The 21,414-nt window shown below is 37.5% G+C and overlaps 3 protein-coding genes across 14 annotated transcripts; 1 reads left to right on the forward strand and 2 right to left on the reverse strand.

Annotated features, from left to right (window-relative positions):
• Window positions 1-721: 721 nt before the first annotated feature.
• Window positions 722-2,874, reverse strand: LOC103408890 (cold-regulated 413 inner membrane protein 1, chloroplastic-like). Its single transcript, XM_008347711.4, has 6 exons — window positions 2,507-2,874; window positions 2,295-2,426; window positions 1,872-1,967; window positions 1,660-1,724; window positions 1,184-1,253; window positions 722-1,097 (listed from the first exon to the last, which is right to left on the reverse strand). The coding sequence occupies exons 1-6, from the start codon at window positions 2,662-2,664 to the stop codon at window positions 932-934; spliced, it is 687 nt and encodes a 228-aa protein (XP_008345933.2). The 5' UTR covers window positions 2,665-2,874; the 3' UTR covers window positions 722-931.
• A 1,884-nt stretch (window positions 2,875-4,758) lies between these two features.
• LOC103435125 (cation/H(+) antiporter 4-like) lies at window positions 4,759-9,670 on the forward strand. The gene is made up of 5 exons (XM_070821951.1): window positions 4,759-4,858; window positions 4,961-5,193; window positions 6,096-6,209; window positions 7,050-8,075; window positions 8,476-9,670. Exons 1-5 carry the CDS (start codon window positions 4,759-4,761, stop codon window positions 9,601-9,603), a joined length of 2,601 nt encoding a protein of 866 aa, XP_070678052.1. The 3' UTR covers window positions 9,604-9,670.
• Window positions 9,671-10,834: 1,164 nt separating this feature from the next.
• LOC103434957 (uncharacterized) lies at window positions 10,835-18,263 on the reverse strand. 12 transcript variants are annotated; one of them, XM_029103105.2, is made up of 9 exons: window positions 18,196-18,263; window positions 17,430-17,480; window positions 16,661-16,791; window positions 16,360-16,558; window positions 15,838-15,903; window positions 15,507-15,606; window positions 14,623-15,138; window positions 12,954-13,291; window positions 10,835-12,399 (listed from the first exon to the last, which is right to left on the reverse strand). In XM_029103105.2, exons 4-9 carry the CDS (start codon window positions 16,414-16,416, stop codon window positions 12,241-12,243), a joined length of 1,236 nt encoding a protein of 411 aa, XP_028958938.1. In that variant the 5' UTR covers window positions 16,417-16,558; window positions 16,661-16,791; window positions 17,430-17,480; window positions 18,196-18,263; the 3' UTR covers window positions 10,835-12,240. The 12 variants fall into 12 exon arrangements, 11 of the variants coding, with proteins under 11 accessions (XP_028958938.1, XP_028958937.1, XP_028958936.1 ...); XM_029103104.2 differs by having other exon boundaries at window positions 15,507-15,618; XM_029103103.2 differs by having other exon boundaries at window positions 15,838-15,965.
• Window positions 18,264-21,414: the final 3,151 nt, after the last annotated feature.

Here is a 21,414-nt window from a genome sequence, read left to right on the forward strand (position 1 = left end):
TTCAGCCCCTCTTTTATATATATTGATATAATGCTTACTACATGATATTAACTAACGCAATTTCCCTATGATCCCAAAGAACAACAAATACATAGACATACGACAGAGTAATAGGTGTAGTAATGAATATTATTGACCTAACTAGAAAGAATGGATGTAAAGTAGTCGGTTGAAGGAATGACCTATGTCTTATCCGGCATACCCCATTAAGATACTACAGAAGAATCAATGTATTCAATATCGGGTATGTTTCCTGTTTATCAACAAACATATAAGAAACTTACCTAACTTGTACACTACTTTCTTGGAAGACAAAGACAACAGATCCCTAAGCTCTTCTTCATTTGCTACTTATAAAATGTTAATACAAGTTATTTCAACAGTAAAATTTTGCTTAATTCATATTATTGTACTTTCAGTCTTTCATTATAGATCCCAAAAATGGCATCAGTTTACTCAAAAGTGAAGCTTTCCAAAAACCACCTCCCGCAACGCAGGGTTAAGACGCTCCAAAAGAAAATTACAAGAACAAGGAAAGAAGACAATTCTTGTGTGTGCATGGAAAGATCAACTTGATCACTAACTTAACAAACACGAAACAGGATGCACAATGCACAAAGATTGATTTATGTAAATGTATCTCAGTGGTCTAAAGTGAACCATTTGATGTGTCTTGGCATCAGAAAATTATGATTGAAAATGAAGAGCAACAACCTGCCTCTTAGCTGATAATATCTCTTTTATTACCATACACACGAATGATTCAAGAGTACAAAATCAGATGATAGATCACACTGACAGTAATTCCTTAAAATAAACAAACATAAATACAAATTTAGAACTTTATTATCTTGTTTGCTAAACAAATCAAACAGGAGAACGAAAGGTAACTAATGACTATTATCACACTTACTCCTTATTTACAATAAACTCAGAACAGGTACAAGCATGACACAGCAGTGATGGAAATGATGGCTATGGTAGCAATAATTGAACCTCGCTCAAATGATCTCTGCAGGCTTCCTATTCGTGAGAAGTGCTGGAAAGCCAAATATGCTGCAACAACCAGTGCAATAATAGCACCTTCTTGTCTTCCCCTGCCAATGGAACACATTGAAACATAAGAAGCAAGAAAATCACTGATAATTGGCAAAAGTTCGTCTTAAACGATGCATTTGCGCACCTTATATGCAGAACTTGGTAAGGAGCCACAATCACCAGGAGTACTGCTGTCAATGGCAACTCAAGTTCCCCTGAGAAAGAACAAAATAAGACCATATATAATAATAATTGACAAGAGGATAATTGATATGGCAAGTGCACCACTATATTAACACACCTCAATAAGACTTAGAGAAGTGCCAATTTCAGACCAAACTTATACCTATGACCCGGACATGGTTCAAAATATGACTCCCAATTTCAGACCAAACTTAAAAGTCAGCATATTGAAAATAAGGGCATCTTCAAATACTATAATAGCCCCAAAGATGGGTAGATTACGAGAAATGGGTTGATCCCCATTAGTGAATTGAATAAAACCAACAAACCATGTCGTAATTAGAAACTATCATTTGAGAAAACAAGAATACTCTCCCCGTTTAGCATTGTCTAGCCTAACACTCAAACCAGGGAATCAGAATTCAGAAGAGAACCTACCGGGAATAAAGAAGAAGAGACGGACAAGAAGGGCTAGGAATGCAGCCCAGATACCATATTCACCCCTGCAAGCCAAAGTCATGAATGTCAGCCAAGTTATACATTTAAGCTTAGACCGCAAACGTGCTCCACAGGATACCAAGAAAAAAACTTTCTAGCAATAAAAAACAAGAAATGGAAAGAAGAAAACCCCAAGTTTTTGAAATGCTTACTTAATCCATGAGATGACGGCAGCCGGCGCTTGTAGAAGAAATAAGGGAACAAGAAATGATTTCTGAACAGCAGTCCCTTTTGCAAGCAACAGAACCCTGGAAATGTAAGAAATTTGAATACCCAATTACCCATTAATCCATCTCACTCAACATCTCAATACTGAAAGCAGAAAACTTTCATGGAATCTCAAAAGATCTATTAGAAAAACACCCCACAACAACAATAAAATTAAATTTAAAAATTAAAAAAAAAAAAAAAAAACCATCTTCATCAATTGTCATGCTCTAATTGATTCTTAGTTTTGAAATTTCTTTTTCCCATTACAAAATCAGCTGGATTTTTTTTTTCTCAAAAATATTGAGTTTGAAGGGTTTTTACTAAAATCCAATGTTGTCGAGGGGGAGAGAGAGAGAGAGAATTACGCAGTAGAAATGGTGGAGATAAACTGGAGGGTGTTGACAGAGAGAGGTGCAGCGTAAGTGTAACACATCGCACCCGATCCCCTCCTCTTACCCTTCATCACCACGAACTCCTTCTTTCCACCAATCGAAACTCTGCGCCAAACAAAAACAACAGCGTTGCACTCTCAGATCGATTGATATCTGAAGCATTGAGAGTGAAATAACGAGATTACCTGAGAGGGTTGCGGTGGAGTGAGCCCAGACGAAGACAAGAGAGCTTGGCCGGCCTATGTTGAAAGGCGGAGAATTTGGAGGTGGTAGCGCCGCTGCTGCCGACGCTGTAGAGAGAGACAGTCGGTGGTGAAGTGGAGGAGAGTGAGAGAGTCGCCATTTTTGTAGTTTTCGAACTCTTCTGCTTTCTGCTTGCTGCTTTTGGCTTCGAGGGCACAATAAAGAGACAAACACTAGTGTGGTTCACTATTTCGCGGCAAATAATTTGGATCCACGGCGACCGTACACGTGCGGGGTTTGCGGTTCTAGGTCACATCATACACAGGTAGGATGAGAGATATTTTCAAAATATCAAGTTTAAAACGGTACTTTACATGTTATAATACGAGAAAATAAAATGATATAATTTTTGTGTACTTTCCCTTATTTATGACACATAAAATTTATGTTTGAATACTTGGCACTTGAAAAAATTTCTCTAGCTGGATGTGAAATTACAATTTTTTGGCTTAGATCGAAATCAAATGAATGAAAAATGTTTTTATTCTTTGTTAAGCTAATTTTGTTGCGGATACTTTTTAGTACGTGTAATGTTAAGGTGTGTTCTTATCATATGGCCGTCTTCCTTGCTTTTAACTTTGAGGTTGAGATTAGGTTTTTGTGGTTTGTTTAATCTGATTAAGTGATGAAACAGTTTGTATTATAGATTCATTTGATTTACTTCAATATGATAATTTTAATTGATGTGATTGTGTTAACATGTTTAGGCATCAATATGTATCGAAAAAATTAACAATTTTGTTAACAATTGAGATTCTTATGACATTTTGGCTAAACAAATTAATTCTCATAATTGTTAACGCATGGTCTTTTTCCACTCCTAAAGGCTCAAAGGAAGACCTTGGAGCACTACGAATGATCGCTTGACGGTTTGGTTTGTTTGCAAGCAACGAAACCGAGCGCTTCCTCGTAAAGTACTTTCCAACTACCCGGAACGAGTTGGTGTACTGACAAGTTTATAACACAAAGTCTTAGAGACAAGCCTACTCAAACATCAACTCCAGGTTACGTGATGACTATTAGAAAGAACATAAGCCCATAAAGGGACTAAAGACTGACATATTAAGTGCTCAAGTGTGGACTCTCACCAATTTCAGGGTCGAGCAAGGCACTCGGTACGCGTTGCCCAAGAAAACTTACAAGTGGACCTAGATAGATGTCACTTAGCTACCACGTGTCGATTAAAGAACAGAATGGCAGCTAGTAGGTCAGGCCTACGTATTTGACGCATTAAATACAAAGGTGGTGGAAGACTTGAGTCCAAAGATTTGGGGCTCAATGAGGGCCTATTTAAGGAGGATGGGTACTCCCTATAACAGGTCTGACTAATTGAGGAAAAAAGTGGACGAAGCCCAGTTTTGAGGGGTGAACCACTTAAATAATGTTGTTCAGTTCTTATCATTCTGCTATCGAGGCCAACAAGGACCAACTACACAACTATACTAGTCGTTGTTAGCCTCACCAAATTTAAGCTTTAACAATAATAAGCTGTGCACTTGTGTGATACATATAAATAACTAAACAATTTCTAATTTAATTTAATTTTTTAAAAGAGATAATCTTGTGATTGTGATCTATTACAGTTTCAATTATAACACGAAAACAACGAGGATTCACTAATTTCAACTCGGTGGAAAATGAGACGCATCTAAATATTGTGCAATATGATTCCTTTGGTGGATTTTAAGTTTTTTTATCTTCATGGTTGTCTTGAACCTTTTCCTCTTAACATAGTATAAACTGATAAATTTAAAGGAAAATTAATGAAAAAGACTTGAAAATTTTGAGTTTTAACAATAAGGATAAAATAAAGGCTAAAGTAAATAGTATCATGATTAACTTTGTAGTGTAAAAATATTGTTTTTCGTTAAAATGAACAGTACCGGGAGCTTTTCGTTAAAATTCCCTAAATTTAATCTCACATTTCATTGAAAAATAACTATGAGAAAATTTACATACAAATCAAGCCAAAAATGGTGGATAGTCGTGTGCATATTATAACATAGGACAAAACAAATAATTTTTTTCTCAGAAATGGCCTCCTCAGACTCCTCCTCCTCTCCAACCCTACCCATCCCCACTCTCCCTAGTGTCTCCAATTTTCTGACGATCAAGTTTGATCGTACAAATCACACACTTTGGCAAGCATAATTGTTGCCCCTGCTTCGCAACAGGAAGCTTGTTCCCATCGTCGATGGCACCAGTCAATGCCCTCCCGCATTTCTTAAGCACAGTGATGGCAATATTACTTGACACCGTCAATCCGGCCTTTGAGGCCTGGATTCAGCAGGATGGCAATTTTTTTTTTTCTCAGCAATGGCCTCCTCAGACTCCTCCTCCTCTCCAACCCTACCCATCCCCCCTCTCCCTAATGTCTCCAATTTTCTGACGATCAGCCTTGTTCCCATCGTCGATGGCACTAGCCAGTGCCCTGCCGCATTTTTTAAGAACAGTGACGTCAATATTACTGACACCGTCAATCCAGGCCTCAAAGGCCGGATTGACGGTGTCAAGTAATATTGCCATCACTGTCCTTAAGAAATGCGGGAGGGCATTGACTGGTGCCATCGACGATGGGAACAAGGTTCCTGCTGCGAAGCAAGGGCAGCATTTGTGCTTGCCAAAGTGGGTAATTTGTACGATCAAGCTCGATCGTCAGAAAATTGGAGACATTAGGGAGAGTGGGGATGGGTAGGGTTGGAGAGGAGGAGGAGTCTGAGGAGGCCATTGCTGAAGAAAAAAAATTGTTTGTTTTGTCGTGAGACTGATTTGCTCATGGATACCATATAACAGAAATATTCACGCATAAGAGTTTGAAAGCTAAAGAGTTGCTGATGCTCAACTCGGTTAATTCTGAGTGAGTTTAGGTCATTGTATTTATAGACGGGAATTACATAAATTAAGGAAACTTACTCGAATTAGAATTTTACAAAACTGAAAAAATACAAGAAAATACAATGAATTATCAGTTGAAGAGTTGGATATGAATCCCAACTCTTCCAGCTAACACAGACCGTCCATTCTTAGTCGCAGCAACCTGAGCGGGAAACCTCCTTGGTGAAACCATTTGTAACTTATATGTCTTATCAATAACAGAAATAACCTTTTTGACATCCTAAGGCACTTCTAGAAAAGTTACAGACGGTCAAAAGCGGTGGTGACTGTTATTCTGTTAAAAAACTTGTTCATGACAGCTTTCTTGCTAAACCTAGCTAACACAGACCGCCCATTCCAACTATTACCGTTGCACGTACATGTAAATACCATATATAGACTAGCTCTTAGTTTGGTGCTACGACATTCTTTTTGGGGTTGGAAGAGGTTTCAAGTTCAAATCTCATCTTCTTGGTCTTCTAGTAGAGCAGTGGCGAAAATTCATACCAAGAAAAAATGAATAATGTGATTCATCATCCTGTCACAATATGCACGGTATTTCCGCGTCGTGTTAATTCAATAGGCATATGGAATGCATCACAAACTAGTCGGGTGAGTGTTAATGCATCGCTCCTGCATTTCTCGTTTCCGTTGCAGAACTACACCCTCCCAGTTCTGGAATTTGAAATGACTCTCATCTACATCGTCACCCAACTCACCCATTTGTTTCTCAATATGTTTGGCCTCCCAGTGCTTGCCGCTCAACTTGTGGTACGTACGTTCTACATTTATCATGTGCCTTTAGTTCCCATGCATTCAAGTTTTTTTTTTTTTTTTGTTGGTTTCATCTCTATGGTCGGTCTAGGTTAAATAATCATAGATATATCCATCTCACATAATGCAGTACATTATAGTTGATAGTCGTCCATGGGAATGTCCGAATTGTCTTACGCGGTCACTTATTTAGGCTTTAATTATTAGAAATAAAATAATAGTAACAAACAGGTGGATTCAGGAACGGAATTTTGTTTTGTGTGAGATATGAGACAGCTAGCCGATCGCCCTACTGTCACAAATCCCACAAAAACAAACTCCCTCTCCCGCTACCAGAAAATAGGGCTGCCCTACAAAATCTTTCACGATAAACCACATTTTGTCGACAAAATTTTCAGTTGTAGGACAAAACTAGTCAACATTTAGGGTTTATTCAAAATCTTTACAAGAAGGAACAAAGTCATAGGGCAAGGTTATATTCGTCGGACAAGTTTTTGGTGCCAAGTTTAATATATAGCGATTGACAAAACTAAAATGGTCACACCAAATTTATTTGAGTTTATTTACCTAGAAACCGTGGGTTTTTTTTTTCTTCATTAATTAACTCATGAGTGAATTATGAGTGGTGCTACACTTACAACTTATTTGTACCTTTATTTGTACTATATCTCTAATAGAGGTAGAGCTCGCGAACGTATGTGAGTTTTATCTCTATTAAAGAGATGGTACAACTAGGTAGTAAGAATAACAGTTTTGGTAATTATATTTACAATAGCGGTGACAATATTTGAACAATTAACGGACACATATTTTCTCTATTTTGGTTGAACCATACAGGCTGGAATACTCCTTGGTGATGCAGGACTTGACAGAGTGATCCAACATTTTCGTCCTGAACAAGAGAATCCCATATTTCCTTTTACTAATCAGGAAGTACTCAACGTAATATCACTGTTTGGATTCACACTCTTCAGCTTCTTGATCGGAGTCAAAATAGACTTGGGATTAGTATCAAAAATCGGAAAAAAGGCTATCTACAACGGCGTGTTAACCTTGGTGGTGCCTCTAATAGCCGGCTTCTTAACGCTGCTCTTCCTCACCTGGGAGTGGTCCTTAAACGCGGACGAAGTCGTGCAGCTTATTTTCGTAACAGCAATGCATATTCAGGCTCCGTCTACCGTCATTGCTTGCCTCCTCACCGAGCTCAAGATCCTAAATACCGAACTTGGCCGGCTCGCATTATCTTCGGCACTCGTCTGTGATTTCTTTAGCATTGCCCTAACTACTGTTGCGACGTTGGTGAAAGTCTTACAGAACGATGCATGGAGGGGCATGAGGGACATTGGGGTGATGATAATCTATACTTTATCTGTTTTCTGTGTTTTCCGTCCAATAATGTTTTGGATTGTGAAAAGAACCCCTGAAGGCAGCCCTGTTAAGGATTCATACATTTTCTTCATCCTGCTGGCATTTTTGGGATCTGGATTGTTTTCCCACTGGTGTGAGCTCCCGATCGTGATCGGGCCTTTGATCTTAGGGTTCGCAGTGCCAGATGGGCCCCCACTAGGAGCTACTTTGGTCAAAAAGCTTGACTTTATGGTCAATAGGGTTTTCATGCCAGTTTTTGTGACCACGTCCTTGATGAGGGTTACTGTATCCTTAGAAATGCCTCCGGCTCATAGAAGGGTGGTATTAGGCACCGCCATTGTTACTTTTGTGATTTTCTTGAGCAAATTTGCAGCCTCTATGGTGACTCCTTTGTGTTGCAAGATGCCTTTGAGGCATGCAGTGGCACTGGCTCTCATAATGACCAGCAAAGGCGTTGTCGAGATAGCTGCATACACCATCGCTAAAGACACTTGGGTACGTAAATTTTTACATCAACTCTATCATATTAAGTGACATGTGAATATGGGGTTAGGAATCAAGATATAAACTATAAATAATACTTGTTTAGTCTGAATAGATTTATTAGACTATGTGTAATTGTTGTCGCAAACTGATTTTTCTATATTATTGACCACATCTTTAATAATAGTAAAATTCAAATGCACATTCATATTTTGACCTCAATATTACAACAAAATGCTACAAAAATATTAATTATAACAAACTCTTGTCAGAATTTGATTAGGTTCATTATACCATGTTGTATTGTTATGGCACACTATAATTTTTTTATTGCTAACAATCTCTCTAATAGAAGTAGAACCCGACCTCTAACACATTCATGTTCTCCATGGTTTTCTTTTGTTATGCGCAGGTTATAGTTTCTGGGGTCTTTAACCATATGATGTTCACAGTTTTATTGAGTGCAATTGTCGTGCCACCTCTTGTGAAGTACTTGTACGATCCTAAGAAAAAATATGCAGGCTACCACAGAAAAGCCCTTCTCAATTCCAAACCCAATTCGGAGCTCCGAATTCTCGCATGCATCAACAGAGCTGATAACACCCCCGCCATCATCAACCTTATCGATGCCTCGTGCCCGACTCGAGAAAGCCCCATCGGCCTCTACGTTCTTCACCTCATCGAGCTAGTTGCTCGAACCACCTCCGTCTTAATCTCACACAACTTACAAACAAGAGCCCTCTCCAATTATTCGTACTCCGATAACATCATCCGTTCGTTCGTTCAGTTTATGAAAGAGAATGAAGAAGCAGTCTTCGTGCATGTATTTACGGCTATATCTCCATCCCTATACATGTACGACGACGTATGCACCCTCGCGCTGGACAAAAACACATCGCTCATAATCCTGCCGTTCCATCGAAAGTGGTCGGTTACTAACGGGTCTATAGAGTCGGAAAACCAAGCCGCAAGGACGCTCAATTGTCGGGTGCTTGAAACCGCGCCGTGTTCGGTTGGCATTCTTGTGAACCGCGGTCACGTAAAATGCACCAACTCCTCAGTATCACCTGCAGAAACGTATCGAGTTGCATTGGTTTTCATCGGAGGGAGTGACGACTGGGAGGCGCTTATGTTCGCGAAACGCATGCTTAGGGACGCGTGCATTAGCCTGACGGTGATTCGGCTAGTGTACGCGTCCGAGGACAAAGAAAGTTTCACCAAATGGGAGGTGGTGCAGGACAATGAGATGTTGAAGGAAGTAAGGCATAATGGTACAGGGTACGTGAGTTATGTAGAAGAACACGTGGCCGACAGCACTCAAACGACAAGGAAAATACGGTCGTTGATGGACGAGGATGAATACGACCTGTACATAGTCGGGAGAAGATACAATATGAGAAGCCCTCAGACATTGGGTCTTGAGCAATGGAGTGAGTTCCCTGAACTTGGTGTCATTGGCGACATGCTTGCCTCGGCGGATTATTGCTGCAAATTCAGTGTGTTGGTGATTCAGCATCAGCAACAAGGGACTAGCTCGTAGGTGTTGGCTACTTAGGGAATTAGGACTTTTTTTGGTGTATCAAGAACACCATCACATGAGGATTCCACTAAAATTATAACACGTTATTTAGTTTTTTTATCAATATTTGTAGAATGAATTATTGATTATATCGTTCACACCATATTATAACATGTGCAGTGTGTGATGACAAGTGTTTTCTCACTACTTAGCGAGTCAAAAACGAAAAAAATGTTTCGAAAACCACAATTTTGTAGCACTTCTTGTAAAAATTCTCTGGAAGAAAAATGACGAGGTCGTAGAATAAGTTGTATGAAAAGGAAAATGCAAGGGACGAGCTCTTCTCAGCCAGCAGAGGCTGGCCCTTGTATATTGAGCCACGGTTTTGCGTTGCAAAAAGGCTTCCAACATGAATTTGTCAAATTTCGATGTATGTTAGAAGGATGTTGGTAGCCAGTTGAACAGCATACTGAACATTCCACAATTCGTAGCTTCGCCGTTGCTTGTTCATGGCCGTGGAAGCATGTATTCTCAGATTTATCGAACCATAATGTTACGATAAAAGAAAACAACCAGCAGCAGCTATACTTGTATTTATATTCAAGATAATCATAGCCATTGGCAAGTATGAAACAAGCAAATGAAGGGGGAAGCAACGAACGGAAAAGACTGCGATTATCTAAACAGGAATTACACAACCACCCGTTGCAAACGTCACTTGAAGTAAAATTCTATGCTTTTATAATACAAGTCTCTACAGACTTATCAAGAAGTAACTAGCAACAGAACTCGACAACTGACTTACATTACCAGAAAATGTGTTAGTGTTCTCCGCGTGACCTGCAGACAACGCATGCAAAGTTGTAAAAGCGCAAAGAGACTAAATTTGCAGAAGATCAAGAACAGCAGTGTTAGTCAAGCTAATTTAAAAACCCAACTAATCTCTCTGATATTCGAACCCTTTTTGTCTCCACTATCTGCACAGCCCTCTCAACAGGATAGCAGAAAACTATGCAGGAGGCCGATCCTGTCAATACTTCATGCATTATCTTTGTATGCACAAAAAACAAGCATCCTCACGACGGTTTTCCATTTAAGAGGTCAGTCAGTTCAGCATCTAATGAAGAGTATGACCTAAATCAGTTTATAATGCTGGATTTCATGCCCCATATCCTCGTGGGGTAGAAACATGCCTATACTTAACCTGAACTTCCTATGCCACCATGCAGTACATATAGTTCACTTAAATATATTTACGAGAGTAATCTTGAATCATAGTATATAATTCACTTAAACATACAATCTGTGATGTATTATTCAAAGGTTTGAATTCCTAATCAGAAAACAAAATTGACAATACCTAATTTGATGTGATGCATAGTCAAATCACTTCCCCTCACATTTCCGTTTCAAGCTATTTTGATTTAATTGAGAAATGGAGCTCCGGTTATTTAAACTCTTCAGGAAAAGAAAATGAAACTAAAAACTAATTTCTAGAACATAGTAAACCAGAAAAAGTCAGTCCATCAAAGCGTACGAACAAATCTTCTGGGAACATGATGCCCTGTAGACATAGGATGCACAAGTAGTTTGTCCTCCTCTTTGTGTTCCTCCCTGTTTCTTGTTTCTTATCCAGAAGGGCCAAACCTTCACAGAACTACAGAAAAGTTCTCAACTCCATTTTAGCATAATACGAGAAATCATTTCATCAGAAGCATGACTTAATTTTAAGTTCAGAAAGTATTCAATGCCATTAATTATTGTAGCACTTCCATTTTTTTTCCTCAGTATAAATTTTTATGAACTGTTTATTTACTACAGAATCACAGATATGCAGTATCACAGGCTCAACTTTGAGTTTTTACACAAGATATTAATTACTTTTCTACGAAACATAATCTTATAATTAAAGGAAAGTATAACAAAATATTAAGAGTTAAAAATGACCAGATCAAGCCCAAAGTTCCAGCTTTCAAGTGCTAGCATACTTGCATTGTTAATGTTATTTATTTAAGACAATGTATCAAAAGCTGTGTGATATATGCGGCAAAAGTCAGTAAGAAGTCACGTTTTCAAGAATTATAGCGTTCATGCATACCGTAGAAAGCAACTTAAAATTGTTTGATAAGAGCAAAATAGGCATTCCATACAGTTACCTTGGAACAAAAACTAACAAACTATTCTGCAGTGTTGTCAGCTGAAAGGAAGAAAACAAGGAAACAGGATCGAAGAGCTGACAGCCAATAAGGAAAAGAAGATTTAATTGCATAACTAAATCTCACGAGATCAAGTGAAAAGAAAGTGGAGCATCCCAATTAAAGACCAAGATTGTATAGATAAATTTTCCCATGTGTACACCCTGATAAGCAAAACTTAAAACTATACAATAAGGATAAATAAGACTTTCTCTACAATTACCTTTGAACAAAAATCAGACAACCCATTCCACAGTGTTGTCAGCTGAAACGCAGAAAATAAGGGAACAAGAACCAGCACGCTAACAAAAGGTAAAGTAAGAGCTTATTCTATAGCTATTTATCTCATGAGCTTAAAAGAAAAAGAACGATGAGCATCTAGATTAGAGGCCAATATTTGCTAAAAAGGATGAGAGGGGGCAATGAGCTTCTATATTCAAGCAAGTGAGAAGGCAAGTGACTCTTATTCCTTGTAACCGAATTTTTTGGCAATTATAGGACGAACATCATCAGCATTAACCAGGGTCTCTAAGAAGGGAAGTAACGAAATCAAAGCACTATCAGACGGATCATCAAACCAACTCTTTATAGGAATTCCATTATTAACTTGCAAGCGGAAGACCTGAAATAGTCAAAAGAGAATAAAGGTAAAACAATCAGTTTCTTCAGTAATAACAAGGTTCATTCTTTTCACTTTTTCTCTCTGCCTTTATGATTATTTTGCAGGTACAAGTATAGTAGGCTAATTATCACTTTCTTCCTTTCTTCATCTCTCTCCTCTTTTTTGCCTACTTACATATTTTGGTACGACTAGGGTTATTTTTTTTTTCACCAGGAATAAGACCAGTTTTTATTTAGTACCCACTGCAACTGCCAGCTTCAAAAACATAAAGAGTACTTTTCGAATCATAAATTTTTATTTAGGCAAAAGAAGAAATTAATAATATAGAATCTGAAATAAAGTGTGAGTTCTCAAGCAATAGAACAACCCATAATGCAAAAAATAAGGTCGTCGTACCCAGTGCACAAGGCTCCCGCTTTACGCAGGGTCTGGGAGAGGTGAATGTCGGCTAGCCTTACCCCCATTTATGGAGAGGCTGCTCCCAAGCAAAAAATAAGGCAGATGAAAAAATAAGTAAATTCCAAGCGATTAACACAAAAGCCCAAGGGCTATACCTGTGGAGTATTATCAATTATGGCAACTTTCGCAAGATCAACACCCAAAACTGTCAAATCTTTAGTGTAACTGCCATCCAAGAAAATGCATGATTCACGATAAACTCGGCGAGATATAAACTTTGCACATGGATCCAATATATCAAGAAGCTGCGCTGCATATATGCTTTGGCTGGCAGTAAAAATAACAACGTCAAACATTTCTGCAACTCTCTCCAAGAAAGTTTGCAGGTGAGGCCTCCGCTTCACATATACCGTGTGCTCTTTCATGTTGAAAAAGACAGTAAATGTGAAGTCTGCGTCATCTCGATGTTCCAATGTAGAATGAACCAGTGTTTCTGCACGCATAGCAACATTACATTTCAGCAACCTATCATCAACGTACATTTCTCAAATGAACTCTAAAAATCACACTGAGATTAAACTGAAAAATATCTAAGTAGAAGACTGGATCTGCGGAAACCCTACTTGATCTATCCCTGCTAAGGGCATAATTGGTATGGTGGTCCGCATTTGTACCTTATCATTTATATCGTATTTGGAAACAGTATTTCTGACTGATTAAATATTTCCCAAAAGATCAGACAAAAGTCAACCAAATAGAGAAACGAAAAAGGAAAAATAACATTCTTTGAGCCTTGGTGTACTGTATTCTATGCCTAAATTATAAATACACAAGCACTCACATATATACATATGAATGTATTAATGTGGCCATGGACAGGCAAGCACACACTCACATACGTACATGTGAACATGTTCACGTGTAAGGTATAAACTGAAAGAATAAGAGATTTGCTTTCTAGACAGAGGCCAGATTGTATATGTGGCACACATATACCAACCAATCACAGGTCCTATATAAGCACTATTAACTGCATTTACAACTTGTCAACACATTTGAGACAAAATTAACTGAAAACCTTTTCTTTTTTTTTAACACTGTTCACCGAACTGGGTCACAGTTTGTCATTATGAGCAAAAGACTGAACTATAAACATATATATATAACATTTTATATATAGCATTATGTATGATACTAAGAGATAAGGTTTTCTTGCACACCTATGTATAAAGAGAGTGAATGTGCCAAAACTTCAACTAAACAATGGATAGAATCCTAAAATGTTGCACTGAGACCGGAAATGGGTAACACAAAATTTTCCACCACTTCATTAGTAATTTTCAACATTTTGGCTTTCAATTTTGACTTGTAGGCATTTTGTTAGTATACCATCTTCATGTAGAGTTCACGACGAGGTTCTCTACCAGGAGCGTAGATCAATGGACTTTGATCATTAGTAATTTTCAACATTTTGGCTTTCAATTTTGACTTGTAGGCATTTTGTTAGTATACCATCTTCATGTAGAGTTCACGACGAGGTTCTCTACCAGGAGCGTAGATCAATGGACTTTGATGAACTTGTTAAGGGAACTAAATGATTTCAATATAAATTCATTAGGAAAATTAAATAATATTTGTCATTTAAGTCTTAAGATAACATTTAACAAGTAAAATTTCCAAAAGTAGCAATTAAAATGAACCAACTGGTCTAAAAATATGTCCGATGTAACATTAAATGATCTAAAATATATGTCTGATGTAACATTAAATGATGACAAGATAGCACATAACCATATGAAAACACATGCGTATAGCATTACTTACCATCCAAATCAAGTACAAGAGTTACAGACTTTCTTTTTGAAGCTTCCTCGGGCAATATGTTGGGTTGATAATTTGATACCACCTCTGATAATTCTGGTAAGTTTTTTATGAACAACTGTGGATCAAAGGACTCTGCCTGATCTGAGTCAGAAGAGTTAACAACCGTTTCCAGGTTGCAGGGGCTCATCTGACCAATTCCCAAATACATTTCAGCACAATTTGTATCTATCATGGCTTCTTCACATGATTTGTCATCATTAGTATTAAAATTACTGCTTCTGATTGTGTCTTCTAGGAAAGGCAACATCATGTATTGCTCAGACACATCAAAAAACATATTTGGTTCAGCTGATTTGTAGTCTTGGAAGCAATTCATTTCACTTATATCATCATGAAATGCATTCTCGTCGAAGGGTAAGCTTGATATTATCATGTCAGAAATGTAGAAATCTGATACATCACAAGTTCGATTATCACATGAACGTCCGTTATCATCACTGTCACCAGCTCCTAACACTGAAAAGGCAGGACAAGATTAGCATATTAGATATTATCTCTCGTCTGAACATGTAACATTACATTACATTAAATGACAAGGAAGATTAGATTATTTAAATGAAAACGTTTACCAGTTTACCACCCGAAAGTGGTTGAATTTTATTGGTCAAATAACCTAATATACTGAATAAAGTTTGAGGATAGCTTTACACTTGGTTCCACTTGGTTCCAGGCTAACACATACCTATCCTATTTGTTCCTTTTTTAATTGTAAAAAAGAACTGGGAAGGGGTTGTTTTATTCAACGTTGGCTGGGGTTTCAATGGCAAAACCACAAATACCCAGTAGATTCTCTATACGTTCAATCAACTGAGTTTGAGACATACCTGCATCAATGTCAGCATGTGGTTCACTATTTTGTTCGCCGTTCACTTCACTCGACTCCAAAGCAGGAGAGAAAATTGTCTTTATGTCTGATGGGCAGGCCTGACAGGAGTCCTGGAATTAATAAACAACCGTTGGTGTACAAGCTTATAAGGAATTTTAAGGCCCACAAGGTGCAATTCTAGAAAACCTTGAGCAAGAACACAAAGATGAGAATAATGAATTTTCATTTACAGGTTACTCAAACTTCATGAAATTAAAGGCAATGCACTGTGAAATGACAAACTCAAAAAAAGGTACCCACAACACCGTAACTTCAAAATAAATACTTGCCATTCTTTTGGTGGGAGAATCACATGACTGCTTCTGAATTTGACCAGTTTGTTCACCCAGAAGTTCCTGATGTTCAATTGCCTCATCACTTCCAATTTCTATAGTAGAAACTTGTGTGCTTGAAGAAACTATGAGAATAATAAGAAGCTCTAATATTAATAATTAAACAAACAAATTTAGATGCAGATAGTTGTGCATGGACTGAATCAATGTCCTTCATTGAGACCTCCATTGCTAAAAAGTCTGGAATTACAAAACTAGAAAGCCAGAGAGCTCAAATTCATGGAAAATTAACACAAACTTTGCAATTCTGCATTTTTTTCCAGACTTTGCTAAGCAGTGCAACCTAGTATCATAGTTTACCATATTCCTAATACCCACAGAAACTTGCGTGAAATGTTGAAATCTGGATAGGCAGTATGAGATAGCTTGATCACATCAATACAAAGATACATAATGAAGTCTTTACTATAATACTATATGATAGGACAAACTTCAACTTCTTTATGTTTGGTTTCTTACCCTCCTGACAATTATTACAAGTGTCAAAATCTTCTGAATGTTCTGATTTCCTAGCATGAGAATTCTTGGAAATCACACTTGACCTTTGACATACACGGAGACCATTTTTTTCTCGTAAACATCCCATGCTTGATTGAGCCTTCATCTTGAAAGATGGCATTTGATCTGTACTTGTGATGTGCACCACAATCTTAACTCTCTGTCAGAAAAAAAAAATCAAGATAAGAATAAAGTAAATGATACCAATCTAAAAGAAACCGTAACAAAGGGAACCAAGCAGTAGAGAAATTAAGCAACATACAGTTTGTAGTGGGGTCCACGTATCTCTGTCTGGGGTATCTAATCAAAGATTCATAGTATTGATGATTAGCAATCTAAGCTCCAAGCTTTTTGAAGTTTTCCAAAAACTGTGTCGAACTGTCGCTAATGTATCTGTTTGTGGAGGAAAAAAATTAAGGCTCGTCAGCACGCAAATAAAGTAACTTGCACACAGATAAACTACACACGGTAATCAACAAGTAGAAAAGCAAGATTTCACCTAGTAAATTGGGAAATGAGTTAATTAGTTACCAAAGTTATCTTCCCCACAACAATCAGTAACAATGTAAAAGAATATCGTAATCAACTGCTGATTCTCTTGCATCAGATGCTGAGGTCATCCATTAAAAAGTAAAATATTCAATAAATCCATCTAAAACTGAACTTCCAAAAGAAGATGCTACAGTTTTGCAAATACAACCACATATATAGTTTGTTTCTCCTGTGTGACGACAACAACGTAAGACACCCTTTAACGTCAGGGATCACATTGATGGATACCATCCACTCAACATGATTAAACAGCTGCACAATATTCACTACATCCCGCATGTTTAAATTCCCTTCTTCCCATCCGAAAAAAGAAAGAATCTTCCCTCCTTCCCAAATATAAATGAGCTGCGATGATACTTTTCATCTCAACTTCAAGAAATGAAACCTAACTAAGTCAAACACTGGGCTATCCTTAAAACAAGTAAACTAACCCAACAAACAAGGCTCATTAACAAGGCTATTTAAATTCCCTTACTAACCAGAAAGCTTTCATGCCGCCACAACACTGCCACAGCCTCCTCAGCACCCCACTGCTCAAATCACCATCTAAAAGTCAAAATTATTGTGTTTACAGATTTATGCATTCTACGAAATGATCCAAACATGATATATCCGAATCCGAATCAAGGAACAGAAAAATCCATCCAAAATGGCCTTTGACCTCAAAATTTACAATACCATCTCGTTGAAATCTAAGTAAACTCAAACGCCGATTCCAAAATCTACTAAAAATGCATAATTTCTTCTTCAAAAACCATATTTCTAGAAAAAATTTATGAATTAAAAACAGAAAAATAACCACAAATACACACGCACACTAAAGATAACATACTGATTACCTAAACAGGCACAAAATCGAAAACCCCAATGCGAAAGCTCCGAAATTTCCAAGTAAAAGCTCGAGATTTGAAGTCAACCAAACCAAACCAAGTGACTCATTACGAAAAGCTTCTAAGTTCCAAAACCCCATTGACCAAAACAACTACTCTCAAATCGTGTAAGCATTTCCTCAAAGAAAAAACAATCAAAACCCGCAAACGAACTTAAAACCCTAAACACGAAGCTCCAATGGCAGTTGTATACAGTTAAATCAACCAAATTCAAGCACTGAAAAAGCAATTGAATTCGAGCAACAGGAACCGTAATTAGCTAAATTAATTAGTAATTATTTAATAATAATTATACTGAATAGTGGAAATAAAAAGGTAAAAAATTGAAGAGGAAAATTGGGAGAAAAAAACATACCTGTAGAGAAAGCTGACCCCCTCTCCCTCTCTCTTCCTATCTCTTCCTCTGTAAGACTCTGTTCTCTCTCTTAACGGTCAGACAGAGGTAGTATGTCGGCTTCGGTCGGATCATACGGACGGCTCTGATGGGATCTTCGCCAAATGATATACGCCAATGGGGGTCTGCCACGTAATCTGTGGAGCCAGCTTACAGTGACTTGTTGACACGTGCACTTTCCCGGAAACAGAGGGAGGTGTGTTTGTTGCCATGCAAAGACCATTTTGGTCACCCTCTTTTTAGCGCGTGAACGGCTTCGTCAAAGCAAAGAAAATAAAAATTATGATAAATTACATGGTAGTTCCTCAGATTTGAGATTTATTAAAACTCCATAAGACATTTTTAAAATATTTCACTTTCATATCTCACGTACTATTTTATTTCAAAATAATACATCTGTTACATTTTTCATCCATTGATCCGTTAAACGCTAATGTGACTACCACATTTGTGTCACGTGGCTGCCAAATTTGTGCCACGTGGCCAAAAAAATAATTTTTAATTTTTTTAACCGGAATCTTCTAAATAAATATATAAAAAAATAAAATAAAAAACAAAACAAAACAAAAGCTGAAACGCACCTCCTCGCAACCCCCACTTTGTCTTCCCTCCCTCCCTCCCCCACCCAACCTGCAACCCAGAAGAAGAAGAACAAGGGGAAAAAATAATAAAAAATAAAAACCCATCTTCATCTTCCCCGACCCCCCTCCCGTCTTCCCCAAACCCATCGTACTCATCCTCCACGTTCTTCTCTGCACCCACCCGCGCACCTACCCTTTGCACCCACCCTCGCACCCACCCTTTCCCCTCATTTATACACCCCACTCTTTAAATCCACACCCATTGGAGAAGACAAGATCTAGGTTGCAGGGAAAGGGATATGGATTTTTTTTTTCTTTTCTAAGTTGTAGGTAGTGGGTGTGGAGGAGGAGATGGGGGATGGGTGCACGGTGGGTTTGGGGAATACGGGAGGGAGAAGAAAAGGGTGGGTTGTAGGGAAGGGGGGTCGGGGAAGATGAAGATGGGTATTTTTTTTTTCTGGGTTGCAGGTTGGGCTCAGGTGGGAGGGGAGATGGGAAGATGGGTGCGGAGGAGGATGTGAAGGATGGGTGGGAGTGGTTTTGGATTTGGGTTGCTGGGAGGGACAACGGATGGGGAAGATGATGAAGGGGATGGGGTTTCGGCGAGCAGTCGGGGGGGGCAGGGGGGAAGGGGTGGGGTGATGGGATTTGAGTTTTCTAAGTTTTTTTTTTTTTTTGTTGAAGATTAAGGTTTTTCTAAAAAAAAATTTTGCCACGTGACACACATTTGGCAGCCACGTGGCACAAATGTGGCAACCACGTCAACACTTAACGGATCAATGAAAAGATGTTGTATGGGGTTGTAATAAACCTCAAACATGAGGGGCTACTATGTAATTTACCCTAAAAATTAATTCTCTCTCCGTAAATTTCTTTTTATTTTTTTATTCCTATTGATCATATAATATTTATCTTTCCCTAATTTTCGCTCAGTAACACTTCACTTGTAAGTGAAGATCGTAAAATATTCATTACAGCTATAAATTTTTACGTAAATTTATATCAATGACAGCTGGCAGTTAAGTTTCACGCATAAGTTATTTTGGGCCGAAGTTGTGAGTATGCCCTAATGTTGATGGTGAGAGTAACCAATCAACCCCTAAACTTTTTTTTAATTAGGAGAATAAATGTATGCCAACTCTTATTTATGCCTACTTTTTTGAGGTTGGAAATTACGTTGCCAAAAATTTATTATATAACTCGGAGATAGTCACGTGGTAAAATTATTTTCTTGCGTTATAAATGATTGATCTTGATCATTAACATCATTTCAAATCAATTATATTTAAATCCTCTTAGTCTCCATGTTAACAAGTTAGCTTCTTAGTTCGGTGTTACTTTTCTAATCAATATTGGAAGAGTTTATAAGTTTGAATCTCATCTCTTGTAAAATTACGTGAGAAGCTTCTTGTCCTTTCTAATTTAAATTATGTCAACGAAACAAATGATTTTGAGGTAAACAAATATGAAAAATGCTCGAGAGGCCATCATTTTAACCACATTTTGTAATCACATGATGTGACAATAGAATAAAATGTCAAGATTTAAAGAATTTAAAAAAGAAGCTAAGCAGTTAACAAACATATCATGTAATTTACAAAACACAATTTAAAAAAATAATCTTTCAAGCATTACTAAAAAATATTTAGGGTTTTGGTGTCTAAAGGACAATCTTGGGTGTGAACTCCTAATTTCTAATGAGCCCAAAATCTTAAGGCTTGTTTATTAGGCTTACTTATTAAAAGCCCATGACTCCTTTTCCTGTCATGTCCCAACCCGCGAATAAATATTATTCACGAGTTAGGGTGTGAGTCATATTTTAACTATAGAAATAAATTTTATGACCAAGACATGGTGGAAAAATTAAAATAAAATTATTAAAATTTATTGAATACGCAATAGAATAACTATAGTGCACAAATTAATTCACAACAAAAAGTACCAACAAAATAATAATTAAATGGTAACAATTCTTTCGAATGCATGAAATATATGCAAATGAGATAGATGAATGTAGTCAGTCCCTTCTAATCCCGCTAACACATACCTAAGGCACCCAAGCCTACACGTCTCATACCATACTTATATCACTTGGCTCCGAATACCTTAGAATATGTGTTAACTCTCGTTCATCCCTTAACCCAATTTTTGTAATTAAACTCTCAGTTTCCACTTTATTAAATAGGCACTTCCCCCGACGCCTGACATGTACAAGATTTCATTATTTTATAATCAACCAATTTGTATACTCAAGCCTTGCACCCTACGCATGACATATACAAGGTTCATTATTTTATATTCAAGGCAAACTTCAGCTCTTGAATATCCTCACAACTCAAACACTTTACAAAACTCGTCACAACTGAACTCTTTTTTTTGCTTTGCAATGCATATGTATATGTCATGTGCACATAGATATCAATACTCACATTTTATCTAACAATCTTGCAAGCTTCAACATAAATCAATTTGATTAGTAACAAGAGTAATATAATCATAATATTAATAACAAAATAATAATTTATAATCCATCATATAAAGTGTTGCTCGTTGACCAGTGAAATATAAGTCTCAAATGTCACAAGGCATGAAACCATAT

This window comes from Malus domestica, chromosome 05 (genome assembly GCF_042453785.1).
Source record: "Malus domestica chromosome 05, GDT2T_hap1".
Taxonomy (NCBI): domain Eukaryota; kingdom Viridiplantae; phylum Streptophyta; class Magnoliopsida; order Rosales; family Rosaceae; genus Malus; species Malus domestica.